The sequence below is a fragment of the Diceros bicornis genome, chromosome 9, assembly GCF_020826845.1.
Source record: "Diceros bicornis minor isolate mBicDic1 chromosome 9, mDicBic1.mat.cur, whole genome shotgun sequence".
NCBI classification, from domain to species: domain Eukaryota; kingdom Metazoa; phylum Chordata; class Mammalia; order Perissodactyla; family Rhinocerotidae; genus Diceros; species Diceros bicornis.
The window spans coordinates 41,785,023-41,801,103 of NC_080748.1; the positions used below are offsets into that span (position 1 = coordinate 41,785,023).

Consider the following 16,081-nt stretch of genomic DNA (forward strand, 5'->3'; position numbering starts at 1 on the left):
TTTAGAAATACTGCTGATTAACCTTTGGTTTAAACAAAGTTTATATGTAAGATACTTATCTTGAGGTGTTAGATAATGGACTCAATTCTAAAGATTTGAAAAGCAAATACTGTAAGTTCATTTTGTTACCCTTGTCCCAATTATCAAAAAGGAGCTGTACGTGATAAAAGGTATTTTTAACATAACGTCTAGCTGGAAGGGTGAGTGTGTGGGTGGGTGTGTGTGGGTGTGGGGGTGTGTGTGCGCGCGCGCGCACGTGCGTGCTCGCATGCCTGTCCATCTAGGATTTAGGATAGTTGAGGATTTCCTCAAGAGCAACAACAGACTGAAGATGCACTACAAGGACTGAGACTAGCAAAGCCCACACAGTCAAAGATTAGGAAAATGAGCAGCCAAAACAGTAATTACACTAGTGGGACAAATGTCAGCCACGTCATAAACTAGAAGGTAAAGACACATAGCAGGGAACAAAGGAGATAAACTGTAAATAGAAATCTCAAAGATATTCAATATGAGGGATAAAGCTGGTCAAAGACAATCTTAAGAACGAGACAAATGATCAAAGGAAAATCATTAGAAGTAGAAAGAAGTTAAACAACAAGACAAAGGAGCATGCCAGAATCTATATCACTTAATCAGCAAAGTTAGCTTTCTGTCCTTGAAAATAAGGTAGACTCTTTCTTCATATGTGAATAGATGTCACCTAAATTCCCTCAAGTACACTATTTATTGCTATCTCTATCCTCAACACAAATATGAGAAAAAACAAACACTGTATGCATTTTTAACCTTGGTTTCTGACCCTTTTTGGACAAACAAGTTTAAGCAAAACATTCAGGGTACACTAACAGGTGTGATGCCTGAGGCCCAGCCACAAGGTCTGCCCGATTTTTTCAAAGGCCACTAGAGCAGATGCTTCCTGCGTGACTGTGCTGAAGAAATTGAGTAGGTATCTAACAATCAGCAAAAGCAAGTATTCTTTAGAAAGTTCACTCTGGTCACTATGTTCACCCTGAATATAAGTAGATGCTTTTACAAATAAAATGATGGCTACACTGCACTGAAAACATATCAGCTTCATAAGCTAACTTCAGATTGGAAACAAGTACCCGTAAAGTACTTAAAAATTCTATCAGAATCTACAAATACTTATTATCTGGGCCTGGAAGATGGAGTTTAGACTGCTATTCATCTTCCCTACCTCATAGCAGAAATCATCTGTCTCTCTCTGCACACACAGATTTCACATTTATCAAGTTAAAATGAGTAAATGATGCTTACAGAGAAATATTTTGCCTCCAGTGCAAAGAAACACCAAAGAATTTTAAAAGCACATGCATTCAGAATGAAAACTAAATAGAGTACATTACGTAGACACAGAAATCGTAAAGTATATCAGCAGACGTAAAGTCTAAAATTTTATTTATACTTTCAATTAAATGTTCTGTAAATGACAGATACAGTAAGAGAACAAGGCAGAGCTTGAGGTAACTACATATATTCCATACAGATTCAGAGAAATAAATTGCAGGATTCAAGAAGCTGTAATGCATATGAACAGGAATACTGGAAACCACACTTAGATTTTTAAATATTTATTCAGACATTCCCCTTGAGACATCATTAATTTCTTCTGTGTCCTCCGATGCATTTTGTTGAAACTCTTAGTATTGCTATTTTCACAGGAAATATTAGCTAGCTTTAAACTCCTGAGTATAAGCTTCTTAAGGGCAGGAGTGTATTTCATTCATCTTTATAGTTCTAATATCTAGAGTAACCCAGTGCACAGCAGTCAATGAATAATTAACTAATTGACTGGTTAATTATGAAACTTTGCAGGTACCTTTAAGGCATGAGTTCAGTTTATCTTTCTGGAGGTCTACTGTAACATAAGTGAAGAAATGCATTACGTAGACTCAGAAAATTCGCAGTATATTCTAGACAAATATGTGAACTAGTTTCTACTTAGGTGTGCTCCATATAACAATGAGTTCACATTAGGATGTTATTTTACTGTTTCTGTTTCTTTAATCTCTATTAGCTTAATGGCATATTATTTACCATTCCATTTTACTATGTTTAACATTTTGATTTGTACTGATATAGTAATCCTACTGATGCAAACCTTAGTAAAATTAGCAGCGAAAACAGAGAGGAACTAAAACAGACTGATCTCTGCATCCTTCTGGAATGCCCCAACACAACTGTCCTAAAAATAAACTTCGGCTATACTCTGTATTCTTCATTTGGTCCTTCACTAAATATGAGAACAACTTATTTGAAATTGAAAACAACTTTATTAACAATGAATTTTTGGTGAGGGAGGAGATACTTGAAACAAAAAAAAATAGTAAATCAAGATGACTATTCATTACAGGAAGACCTTTATTTAGTTTGGGGCAAAATTAAACTTGGGTACATTTTGAGAATTTAAGGGGTAAGGCAAACAAAAACAATCATAAGCAAATAAACTTGGCTAAATCCAGAAATGCATTTTAACCTATGATTTCTTTCAATGTCATATTTGTCAATTATTGCCCAACAACAAATTTCCAAGTACAATGATAATAACTCAATTAAGAGTGATTTTTCCTACTCTGTTTTTAATATTTTAATGACTTTAAACTACTTATGTAATGGGAAAAAATTCTCAATTTTTTTAATTAAAAAAACACCATTTTGGGGGCCGGCCTGGTGGCGTAGTGGTTAAGTTCACGAGCTCCGCTGCGGCAGCCCAGCGTTCACAGGTTCAGATCCTGGGCGCAGACCTATGCACTGCTTATCAAACCATGCTGTGGCAGGCATCCCACATATAAAATAGAGGGAGATGGGCACAGCTGTTTCCTCAGGCCTAATCTTCCTCACTAAAAAATAAATGAATAATAAAAACCCACCATTTTTTTCCTACTTTCTGAGACATGGGAAAGTGTGCGCCAATCAAATTTTCAAAGATCTATTCTGCCATTGAACTCAGTGAAATCCAGAGATTGAAGAAAGGCTTTCAGGCAGCCATGTGAATGCAACTCTTCATCTTTGACTGCAGGGAGTATAAATGAGCAACAGCCCCAGTCACTGCCCTCTGAAATCCATCACAATATTTGAGCTGAAGCCAGACTTCCTATGGGCTATTCTCAGCCAACGTCTGAACACAGCAAACATACTAAAACGGGCCTGATCCTGGTACACACGGGACTCGCTCAAGGATTCCCCAACCATCTTGCCAAAGTTCTGGAACTGCATGGCAGCCTAAGAGACTTCCATCCAACATTCCTTCCTTCCCTCTCTATCTCACCTGAGGTCAGATTCGCATTAAGTTTGACATCTCCCAGCCTCCCCCAACTCCCTCTCCAGGTTCCCTCTTAGGCATTTCCCTTCATCCCTTGCACATCAAATCTCTTGCTCTCAGAGAACCCAGTTCACACAGCCTTGTTCCACAAGCAAGTTTCAGCAAGAGCATCATTTTCAAACTGTCTGATTCATAAGTATTATAAATGAAACTTCATATCAAACATTTTTACTTTGTCTTATTGTTCTCTAATTGTGACCACTCTCTGCACTTTAATATGTAACCATGAGATACTTGTTAAGACCATGCGCATGCCAGATACCTGAATGTGTTTGGAACACAATTTTCCTCTAGTAACAGTTTCAGGGACCAAAGGCTTGGATTATATTCCTGGCTTTTGCTTCTTTGGAAAATATATTCCAGGGTAAGAAAATATCCACCATAGGAACCTTAGAAGGACACACCAACCACCTCTGTCCACGGATTCTAGAAGGATATGTCTACCACCCCTGTCCACTGTTTCATCAACATTATCACTAGATCTTAAGAAGCCTAAAGATATGATGGCCGCACAGCAATGAGAATATACTCCATGCCACTGAACTGTATACTTAAAAATAACTGAACAATAGACGTAAAAACGGTGAAAATGGTAAATTTTATGTTATGTATATTTTACCAGGAAAAAAAAAAAAAACTAAAGAGAACAATGGCTATGTATTTCAATTAGTGAGTAGAGAAATTATAAGATTTTTTACTAGGTAATAGTAAAAGTAAGTGGTTCACAGAAGCACAGCATAAACCTAACTATCAGGATCTAAAAAATATACTAAATCAAATTTTGAGAAACCTGGAGGCAATTAAATAAAAAGATTTAACTATATTTTAAGTGATGAATCTCAGAAAATAAGGTTACTATACGTTCACATCAAAGCATCAAAGACAAGAGCACAGTCATCTTGCCCCTCTGAAAACAAGCTTCCCTCTCTCTTCCTTATTCATGTTGGCTCTCTGAAGGAACCAGGTCTCCTTCTTTCTAACTAAGAGACTTTGGAAAAATGTTTTCCCTTTAGTCAGTAACTAATGCAGAAAAAACACTCTATGGTATCACATTAACCAAAATTAATGAAGGTTTGATCCATCCAAGCTACATCAAGGTGCAATGAATTACAGGAACAACACTAGGAGCATCAGACTGAAGGAAAAGTCAAGAAGGTGATAAGAGGAGGTTTAGTGGTTTGCTCCCTGTTGCAAGACAATTCTCCCTGGGTCGCTTACATTTCTGTATTGCAGATAGAGATATTGATAGCCTTTCTGCATGATCTTTACAAGGATGTTTGGATAGCAAACAACCTTGGAAGATAGAGACAGCGTCTCCCCTCCAGAGCAAAGGGCAAGCAGACTTACAGCCCATTATAAAGATTCAGCTTCTCTAAGCTCCAAGTGCCTCTCCTATAGCACAACCTGCCATCTCTGCTATGTCTTCAGACAGTCCCTCAAAAAACAAGGACTGGGCTCAATGAACTGAGAATCCTAAAGTTTATCAGTCAGCTGGAAGGCCACATTAAAAGCACTGTCACCTGGTAGCCCCCAACTGATAAAGGTATCAATTGGGGGACCCCAATAACTATAAACAACACTTTCCTTCCAAGAGCACCACACGCACCTTCAAGATTACATATCTTGTGCAGAAGCCGGGCATTAACTTGTCTCTCTCTCAAAACACACCACAACTTGCACCTTAGAGGTGGTCATAAGAGATGTTCAAATGTTTAAGGAAATACTACCGGTACACCATGCAGCCCTCAGACAACCATGGAGATCTCTCCAAACTCAGGCTATCCTCGGTTACTCTATGGAGCTTCCTGGAGGGAAACTGACTCATTATGCATATGCACCCTACCGGCAGTAATCCCTAGGACAGGAGTCACCCAATTAGAAAAGGTGGTAAGAAACGTGTCCCTGATTTTAGCTGAAGCGATCAATGACACCACATCAGCCCTGGAGGCACTCAGGTCACCTTCAACTCACTGGCCAGGGTTGCCATGGATGAGAGAATTGCCCTAGACTTCCTCCTTGTTGAAGAAGGGGAGGTTTGAACAATCATTAACACATCATTCTGTACCTGAATTAATACCTCATTAATAAATGGAAAGATCAATACAAAAACCTAAGACGACAGCCTCTTGGCATTCTAAGGTAGACTCTGATGGTCTATGGGCTTTGTTCAGCTGACTGGATCTGGGACCTGGCAGGCATGACTAAGATCCATACTGCAGGTTGCCTTCAACCTGCTGCCTGGAGTCCTGCTGACCAGTAGACTTAATTAAATCCTCTATGAGACAAATTGAGATTTCATCATAGCCTGTATCCATCAGAGTACTTGCTGCTCATGAGATAAGAGTTGTATTCCCTTAGCTCAGTTTCTCTCCTGAAACACAACCCACTGCAACTGGAAATTGGGGCTCATACAAAGCTGATCCTCAAGCTACTGCCACTGCTGTGCGTAAATAAAGTCGTTGTTTTTGACCTAGGAGTTCACGTCTTCTGACAGCACTCATAAAATGTGGCAGACTACCATGTTAGTTTGCAAGTGGTGTAAAATCACGGACCCTTCATGTTCTTGACACTTCCCAGCCACGAGTCCAAGAGGACAGGATCAGGAAGACACTACAGGAAAGGGAAGGTGCAGCACGCTGTCACCGCATGCCTGAGGACATATACACAGAGGACATACACGCAGAAGCAAAGGTAAACATCCACTGAAAAAACTCTAGGATTCCCACACTTTGATTCCTTTCCTGACAAAAATTTACCACAATTCCATCAGCCCTATGACCAAGAGCAAAGGTTTCAACAAACTCTTTAGAACCTAGATAATGCTTCTGATACGCTAGCGAAGTATGGCTTTAACGAGAGAAGAAAGAAGACACACATTGAAAGGAAAAAAAAAAACAAAAGAAAGAGGAGAGAAATGAAGGTAATACATAAAATCTAAGTGTGGCAGAAACTAGAGATTCGTTCACCCACACTTATCCCAACCCTCTTCTACTAAGGAAGACCCGGCCAACATGCGAGGATGATCACACACATGAAGCCTGGACCCTGTGATGGGGGGTTCAATGCTGTGGCAGAAGCTCAGTTGTCCGACCTAAGTGGCTCGGCTGCTGGCCAGAGATGTTGGGAGTGGTGTTTCCATTAGAACATTCCTGGGTGTGGTCTGGCATTTCTTCCTCTGCATTACTTCTGGCTATACACTATCCCCATGTGGTTTCCTGGGCCTGCCAGAAATTCTGTAAGCTACCATTTCCTGCTTAAATTACCCAGAGTGGATAATGTTGCTTGAAGATAACAACCTCTGTCTGATACACTTGAGAAAAGAAAGGAATGTACATTTATTTTAAGTCCCATAGTTACATTTGTACTTTCTTTCCTGATAGTAAGACTCTCTGAGACCTGAGAATAATTTAATTTTATTTCTAGTACTCAGTTTTTCACTTTCTTACGATACTATATGTGGGAGGGCGAAGAAAGTACGCTCAATTCTACCACAATCACAGACAGTCAAATTTTCTTCATTATTATTATCAGACTCAAGAAAATCAAACAATCCTTCTTTAAAAAGTACTTTGTTATAAATATGCTCTGCAGTAACAGAGCAATGAGGAGGGGCCAGCCTGGTGGTGCAGCGGTTAAGTGTGCATGCTCCGCTGCACCGGCCCAGGGTTCGCCGGTTCAGATCCCGGGAGCGCACCGACGCACTGCTTGTCAAGCCATGCTGTGGCGGCGTCCCATATAAAGTGGAGGAAGATGGTCACGGATGTTAGCCCAGGGCCAGTCTTCCTCAGCAAAAAGAGGAGGATTGGCAGATGTTAGCTCAGGGCCGATTTTCCTCACAAAAAAAAAAAAAAGAGCAATGAGGATATTTTTTAAATTTTACTATCTCCCATTTTCTCCAATTTAAAACCAAACAATTGGTTTCTATTTTATTCAGTGACAAACAAGTTTTATTTTTAATCTGATGATTTGCTAATATCACTCAGACTAGTACCTTTTAATAAATGCAAATTATATAGCTACTGGAGTAAAATAGGCACTTAGTGCAATAGCTTTATAGGAAATTGACAACCAGCTAGCTCTAAAAGATACTTTATTTGAGAAAATTCAGAAACACCCAGAGAGGAAAGCATTTTTAGATATTCCTACGTGTTGCTTGATCATTTTAAAGGAAATAGAGCACAATCAGCAATCTCAGAAAAGAGAAATCTACTTGTTTTTTTCCTCCTAAGTTAGTTATCTGGAAAACAGCACCTTTATTCTTAACTTAAGCTTACCACCTGCTAGCTATTTCACACATTAGGCTTAATAATTATGAGAAACCTTCATTAAAGAGTAAAAATCCACAACAAAATGATTGAGTAGGGAAAAATAAAGTTTAACAATTCTTCCCATCTCCATTCTTAATGAAGAGCACACAAATTTAACCTGAACTTATCAGAAAAATGAGAAAGAAATGAATTTAAATGATGCTAAAATGATCTTTAACTTCTCAATGAAATTAAACTTTAAAAACTATGTCAAGAAATTTTAGTGTTTTTAAGACATCAAAAAATAACAACACTACTAACCATAACAGAAAATATAATTACTTACAACTAAGGCAATTAGTTTCATAAAGGCAAATATAATCAGCCACCTATACCTTGGTAAAAATTTCTCAAGAATTGAATCAAATACATGACCTCCACAACTATCAAAGGAAGTTGCTGCCAGCCCTCCTCTCCATCCCTATTCCTTAACATAAATATAGCAGATAAGTAGTTGTTAGAAAGGATCTCCACAAATATTCATAACAGCATTATTCATAATGGCCAAAAAGCATAAACAACTCACATGTCCACCAACTGATGACTGATAAACAAAATGTGGTATATCCATACAATAGAATAATATTTGACTACAAAAAAAAAATGAAGTTCTGATACACACAACATGGATGAACCTTGAAAGTATTATGTTAAGGGAACACAGCCAGTCAGAAAAGATCACATATTGCATTTTATGATTTCATTTATATCAAATGTCCAAAATATGAAAGTTTATAGAAATAAAGCAGATTAATGGTTGCCTACAGCTAGAGGGAATGAGGGTTATTCCAGGGTGACAGCTAAGGGTGAGGAGTTTCTTTTAGAGGTGAGGAAAATATTCTAAAATTGATTGTGGTGAAGGTCACACAACTCTGAATATACACAAAAAACACTGAATTGCACACTTTAAATGGGCAGATTTTCTATGTGAATTTTATCTCATTAAAACTATTAAAAAGTCATTTCAAAATTATATCAAATCTTTAAATAGATATTTTTTAATTTCTTCAAGTTTTAACATCTCCTATAGAATAGTAATCTTAATTCCCAATTTTTAATTAATAGTTCTCTTTCGGAGAATTCTACAGACTTTTACCAGCAAAATACAAATTTTTTGGAACTATAAAAATATTTTTTCCATAACATAGCACCTTCAGTTAAAACAGAGTAACTACCCATAACAGAAATGACTAAATCTACCAAAGAATTTTTTTGATATGTGTTGTTTGCCTTCAAGTTCATATGGTAATCAATTAAAGTTTTAAAAGATCAGATAGATTTACCTTCATGTCTAGTAGCCAAAACAAATTTAATATGCCAAATAACCAAGAATTGTAAGGTAATAGTCAAACTTTCCAATTAATGAGTCAATCATGTCATTTACCTAGGCAAAACTTGCCTTTGTTCTTAACTAGCCATTCTTTACCCCTTCCCTTACGACTTTAAAACATCAAGTGATTTAACACTGCTGTAAACAAAATTTGGACCCCAGTTTTACCAAGGTTTTTTAAACTTTTTATTTTGAAATAATTATCTATTCATAGGAAGTTGCCAAAAAAAAAAAAAAAAAAGTGCAGGTAGGTCCTGAGTACTCTTCACACAATTCCTCTCAGTGTTAACATCTTGCATAATTATAGTAAAACACCAAAACCAGGAAATTGAAATTGGTACAATCCACAGAGTTTACTCAGATTTTACCAGTTTTACACTCATTTGTGTGTGCATGTACAGTTCTATGCTATTTCATCACACATATAGATTTGTAACCACGATCACAATCAAGACACAGAACTGTTTCGTCACACAAGACTCCCTCCTGCTATTTATTTACGGCCAAACCCAACACTTTCCCAGACCCCATCCTAAACCTTTGGCAACTAGTAAACTGTTCTACATCTTTGTAACATGGTTCTTTCAAGAATGTTATACAAATGGAATCATACAGTTTGTAACCTTTCAAGATTGACATTTTTCAATCAAGACAATTTTCTCTGGAAAAGTCATGCAAGTTGTTGCATGTTCTCAATAGTAGTTCATTCCTTTTTGTTGCTGAGTAGTATTCCGTGGTAAGGGTGTACCACCGTTTAACTATTCACCCATTGAAGAACATCTGGGCTGTTTCCAGTTTGGGGCTATGATGACAAATAAAACTGCTATAAAAACTTGTGTATGGGTTTTTGTGTGAACATCAACTTTTCATTAATCTGGGATAAGTGTTCAAGAGTGTAATTGCTAGGTTGTATAGTTAAATAACAATTTTAATAGCAACACTGATAATGTTTCTGAAAAAAATGAAGATCACCTTCAATCTCCACTCTCCACTGACTTTGTTTTTTTAATTTAACAAAATTACTTTTTAAAGCTAGCATTTACTCAACACTTATGCTAATGAACCAAGCACTGTACTATGCATTTTAAATACATTATCTTGTGTAATCCCTGCATCAACAATGAGCTAGGCACTGCTATTATTGCCATCTTACAATGGAGAAAACTGAAGTATAGAGATTTGGGAACTGATCCAGAGTCACAAAGCTAGGATGTGAAGAGCTGGGACTTAAATTCAATGCTGCCTGACTCAGAAGTCTATTCAGCACAAGACATTACCTCCCACTCCTGTAACACATGTGTGACTAAATACAAAAAGTATATATTAGTAAAAAAAACTATTTAGGGGATAAGGTTTATATGTGACTATTATATTTCATAAAAGAGATTTTAAAAATTAGACATGATCTCTAATATACTGCACAAATAACCAAAATTAATCTAATAACCTACTGGAATTTGCACAAATACTATATAAGGAAAAGGTAACATGAGTACTAGAGGAAAATTCAGATAAAGTGATTGTTCAGCTTTTCTCTACAAAGTTTCTTTTAGGTTTACTCTTCATTAGTCCTGTGGCAAAAAGGAAATCTGGGGCTGGACGAGAAAGGAGGAGAAGGGAAATGAGGGTAATGGTTGATGAATTAAAAGACCCCCAGCATGGGGCCGGCCTGGTGGCACAAGCGGTTAAGTGCGCGTGCTCTGCTGCGGCGGCCCGGGGTTCCCCGGTTCAGATCCTGGGCGCGCACCGACGCACTGCTGGGCAAGCAATGCTGTGGCGGCGTCCCATATAAAGTGGAGGAAGATGGGCATGGAGCCCAGGGCCAGTCTTCCTCAGCAAAAAGAGGAGGATCAGCAGATGTTAGCTCAGGGCCGATTCTCCTCACCAAAAAAAAAAAAAAGACCCCAGCACAACAAGCAAGCGAATGAGCCAAGTCAGTGTCAGAGGTGAACATCCCAGATGAGTAAGGAGGGGCTCTTCTCCAGAAGCTCCAGTAACCAGACCCATGCAATAGGGACCATATACTCAGATCTCCAAGCCTGCCTACTGCCCAGAGAAAAAAACCACAAGAGAGTTCCTCACTAGCCATTCACAAACACTGTCATCAGAAACATCATACTCACAAACACTGTCCACAGAAATGTCATAATAAATCTATTAACTTGATAGTCCCTAACATTTTCTGATTTTGTCAAATACCATCTGTTTATTTTTTTTTAATTTAACACTAAGATTTGGCTTTTCTATTCCTACCACAATGAGAAACAATAAAATGGCCAAGCTACACAGAGCTTTAAAATAAACACTAAAACTATGACTTTTTACTATTAAGTGTGAAACAGATTTACTTCATAGCTATTAGCACGTTGGTTTCCAAATTTTGCTGCACATTAGAAATATCTGAGGACCTTCTAAAAATCTCAATAGCCAGGTCACAACCACATCAATTAAATAAAAGAAAAATTTGGAGGTGAAAGTCAGTTATCAATATTAATAGCAATAAAAACTCTCATCTCTTTAAAAAAGGAGACATTAAATGAATATTAGTTATGCAGCTTGGATACTATAATGTGTAAGTCTAAATGTGATTTTGGAGAAGCATTTAAATATCTTTGAAAGTCTCTATAAGTGCATCTTGGTCTCATTATTACTCATGTAAACTCTCAACTTTTCAGATATAAAAACTAATACAATGAGAAGACATAATTCACTTAATTACCAAAACTTTTTAACAATTACAATAATCGACTAATAAGACTAACATAGAACAAGCAATTCATGGACTATGATTATATATGTTACAGAGAAATCTAGTTAAGTCAACTTCTAGGAAAGTAACCTATGGAAAAATCATCGGTGAACACCAAGTTGAATCTATAAGATACATTACGATACAGTATAAATTAAAATTCTATACATTTATTTAAAATGCTATAAAATATTAAATGGCATGCAGGGTTTCATGCTATAGTGTTAAATACAAGCCAGTCAGAAAACAGTTACAAAACAACTACAATGACATTCATGATATTCATGAAACCTACTTGCAATTGAACTGAATTGTGCCGAAGACCTTCCACAATAGAAAAAAATCTGTCAATTTTTCTTTCTTCTCCAGCTGTCGTTAAAGCTTCTAAAACTTCTTCCAAGCTATTGAAAATTTTGAAATTATTAATTAAATTGCAAACAGCAAAAAACCCAAATGCCATAACCCAATTGCTTGATCTATTAAAAACTCCAGAATCACTACTCCTAGGCAACCAACATTTTAAAAGTAGCTTACTGAGTACACATAGCATGTATCAAGCATTAACTATACGTTTTAATTCCTTTATTCCTCATAATAACCCTACGATGACATTTATTTATCAAGCATTTATATGGTGCTTACTATACATAACGCACTATTCGAATCAGTTTACAAATATGAACTCTTTTTAATGTATATAATTCTATGCAGTAGGTATTATTATCCCATATTATGGATTAGAAAATTGAGGCAGAAAAAAGTTAAGCAACTTATCTAAGATCTCACATCTACTAAATGGTAGAGCAAAGATCTGAAATCAGACAGTCTGTGTAGTGAGTACTATGTAAATGCCCTGACCCACTACACTCTACTTTTTGAGTGTAAGTAAGTGAAGTTCTGGTAGCCAAAAATATATAGTAGTAAGGAATTGTAGTCAAAAGTGAAAAATAATAGTTATGCAAGAACTAGCTACATCTTTAAAGTATAGTTGTGTTAATAGTACCTAGCATACTGTAGAAGCTCACACAGTATGTGGACCTAGACATGTAGTCCCAAATGTTATTTATATCATTTCAATAACCTATTCTGAAGTCAAGAAATAAAAATAATACGGAAGTGGAGGAAGAAGAAGGAGAAGAAAGAGGAGGAAAAAGAGGATAAAGAAAAAGAAGGGAAAGGAGATGGAGAAGAAGAGGAGAAAGAAAGAGGAAAGGGAAGGAGAAGGGGAAAGCAAGAGGAGAGAGAAGAAACAGGAAGTAGGAGAGGAAGGAGGGAAGCAGAGAAAGGAGGAGTAGGAAAGGAAGAAAGGGGTAGGGGCAGCACAGGAAGTATTTTGTATGTCAACACTAAATTCACTGTTAGCTTTCTATGTCAAAATTAATATGGCCTTTTTAAAGTGGGAAAGGGAAAGTGCTAAAGCTATATGCCTGGCTTTGCATGCTGGGATTGCAGCAGGTACCGCCTCGTCCACAGAGAACACCCTAGAGAGCTGAGTGGTGCCTGCTGACTGGTTGGAGAACCAGTCTAAATTGAGCAGCTCAACAGTCCCCAGCCACAGCTGGATCACCTCAAGGACAATTTTCAAATGTGTGCAAGAGGTTCCACTTACAGGGCTCTGCCTACCCTCATATGAGAAGGCCATTTCTGTTTGTTCTTTTGGTTGTCCAGTCTTTATATCCTTATCCTTTTTAAAAGGCATTTTAAATAATTTTTAAAGGCTTCCTTGTAATAAGAACTCCAATTTTCTTTAAAAATAAAAAACGTTCATCTTATAAAATAAAGGTTTTATCTTACAAAGGTTTTTTATAAACCTCATAAAAAAGGTTTATCATACAAAACTATCTTTTAATAGATATGTAATGGTCTTTTAGTTACAACCCTAACAAATGGGGATAATGTCTTTAAAATTTACAGGTTTAGTATACACTTTACGGTCAAGGACTACGTCCCTCAACCAATAAAGTACTATTACATACTTTCTAAATCACTTTCTAAATCTGCCTTACATATAGATTTTTACATAGTAGGTTGTTTGCTTTTACAAGAGAATATACATGACCTACAGTTTGAATTAATTCTTTCTGGAAAAAAAAAAAATCACATAAGAAACAGAACCCGTTTGTATATTTTTCAAAGTCTTCATTTAGAACATGTTGATGAAATCAGTTTTTCATAGAAACATGTTAGCCCATAAATACTACATCAATTAAGAGAAATAATTATTACTCAAACATTTCTGTTCAGCCAATACGAATCTAAATCAGCAGCTTAAGTATACTTCACTTAAGTAAATTCTAGTCTAAAATAGAATAGATAAGGAAAACATTAATCAAACTGTATTCAATTATTAAACAATTAGAGAAATAGGCTGAGAAGACTTACATGCTTTCCTCCCCTACAATGCACACTGCAGAGAGGAGTTTAACCACATCTGTCATCATGTTGGGGTGCTCGGGATCGATCGCTTTGGCTAATAAAGAAAGACTCCTCTCTTCACTCATAATTCTTTCCAAGCCATACTGTAACATTTTGGAAATAAGAGGTTAAATGTTAGTTGGTTGGCAAAATAGTGCCCTGAAGAAAAGGTAGTTATTAAAAAACGTTTATAGGATAATATATTTTTATACTTAGTAAAACTTAAAAATATAAAGAATGTATACCATCCTAAAAAAATTCATAAAGTATTCACTTTACATTAAGAACTACAACACTCAACTAAATACAGATAACCCCTCAAAAGTGATTTTACAACAATACGATTGATAATTATTAAGATAGATGAGAGGCCAATTGGAAAAAGGGAGAAACAGTGAGGAAGGCTGAGATTTCCCAACAGGAATATACAAAATGAACAGTCAGATATTGAACCAGACACTGAGGGCATGAAGAACTTTCCTGGGAAGGAAGGTTGGTGAGAGATTTAGCACCAGCAGTAAATACACAGATCAGCATCACCCCAGAGAAATATAATGCGAACCACATGTGCAATGTTAAGTTTTCAAGCAAAAAGTCAAACTAATTTTAATGAAATTAATCCAATATATCTAAAACATTATCGTTTCAACACATAATATAAAACATTTATTGATGAGATTATTTTACATTGTTTTTCTTCCTAAGTATTCAAAATCCAGTGTGTATTTTATACTTTCAGCATATCCCCATTCAGACTAGCCACATTTCAAGTGCTCAGTAGCCGCCATGTGGCAACCACATTATACAGTGCAGGCCTAGACCGTAACACTTAGCTCATAAATGGGCAAAAACTGAAGCATGATTTAGGCAGATACTGTGTGGAAACCGCCATAAGGAGCATACGTATTCTGATCAGAACAATATTTTACCACCAGAAAGACAAGGCAGTTGTAAACACATAATTTTATAAATGCGATGATTTTGGATAAGGACAAAGTTGATTTGCTACTGCCAGGATATCACATCCAATTAGAAGATGAGGAGTTATGTTAGTGACTCAGTGTTTTGCTATAAGGATGTATACATCTCTTAGGGCCCACTTATAATCTATGGAGATATGCATCAAATAACAGAGGATGAATAGATGCAGTAAAACAATTATTATTTATCTACCATGCAACCCAGAGAATCCTCCTCAAGAGTGAGAAGTTGGTTGATGAGAATTACTACTAAGAACTAAAAAAGGACTTTAATCTCAATTGCAGACTTAAGAACTATGGCTTAAACTCAAAATTAGCAGTAGATACAACTATCAAAGTTGAATCAGTAACGAGCTTACACCCAAACGCTTTGAGTGTTATGAAATCCTATTCATAAGATTCCTATGTGGTACATGGTACTTATGTAAAGAAGCCTTCACACTGTGCTGAAATATTGCATTTGCTTTAAACCACTAAGGAACACAGGTACAGAGGAGGAAGCACAAACAGATGGGCCAAGGGCCGCTGGATATGATTTTGGGAGAGACTTCTCTGTCTTGTTGGTGATAGGGAAAAGTTTACAAAGTGACAGCTAAACCAGCCCGGAAATGTCCACTTTTGTGATGCCCCGGGCTGTTTCATAACTGGAAACAAAGAACAAAAAAGCAGGCATGGGGCCAGAGACTACAATATGCCTCAACAATCATTCCATGGAATTGCCAGAGGCTTATAAAGTACCACTTAGATCCAATTCAAAAAGTGAATCATTCAATGCTTACCAAGTACCAAAGGGGTGCCTCTGTCCTAAGAAACCTGAGCATCGAGTAAATCTTGTCTCCACATTTCCTCTTCATTTCCCACCCACCTGACTATCTGTAGCCAGTGCCTGCCCCTCTAGAATCAGAATCCTGTGGCTCCTCCAGCCACTTCAAGGCACTTCATACTTATTTCCTC

The 16,081-nt window shown here is 36.9% G+C and overlaps 1 protein-coding gene across 2 annotated transcripts in view; it reads right to left on the minus strand.

The window, feature by feature from the left end:
• DIAPH3 (diaphanous related formin 3) overlaps positions 1-16,081 on the minus strand; it is a 486,334-nt gene that overhangs the window by 325,033 nt on the left and 145,220 nt on the right. For both annotated transcript variants that reach the window (XM_058548276.1, XM_058548275.1), the window contains 2 exons: positions 14,115-14,251; positions 12,024-12,133 (listed from right to left, as the gene is read on the minus strand). In XM_058548276.1, coding sequence (XP_058404259.1) covers positions 12,024-12,133; positions 14,115-14,251 — 247 coding nt within the window. The remainder of the gene's footprint in view (positions 1-12,023; positions 12,134-14,114; positions 14,252-16,081) is intronic.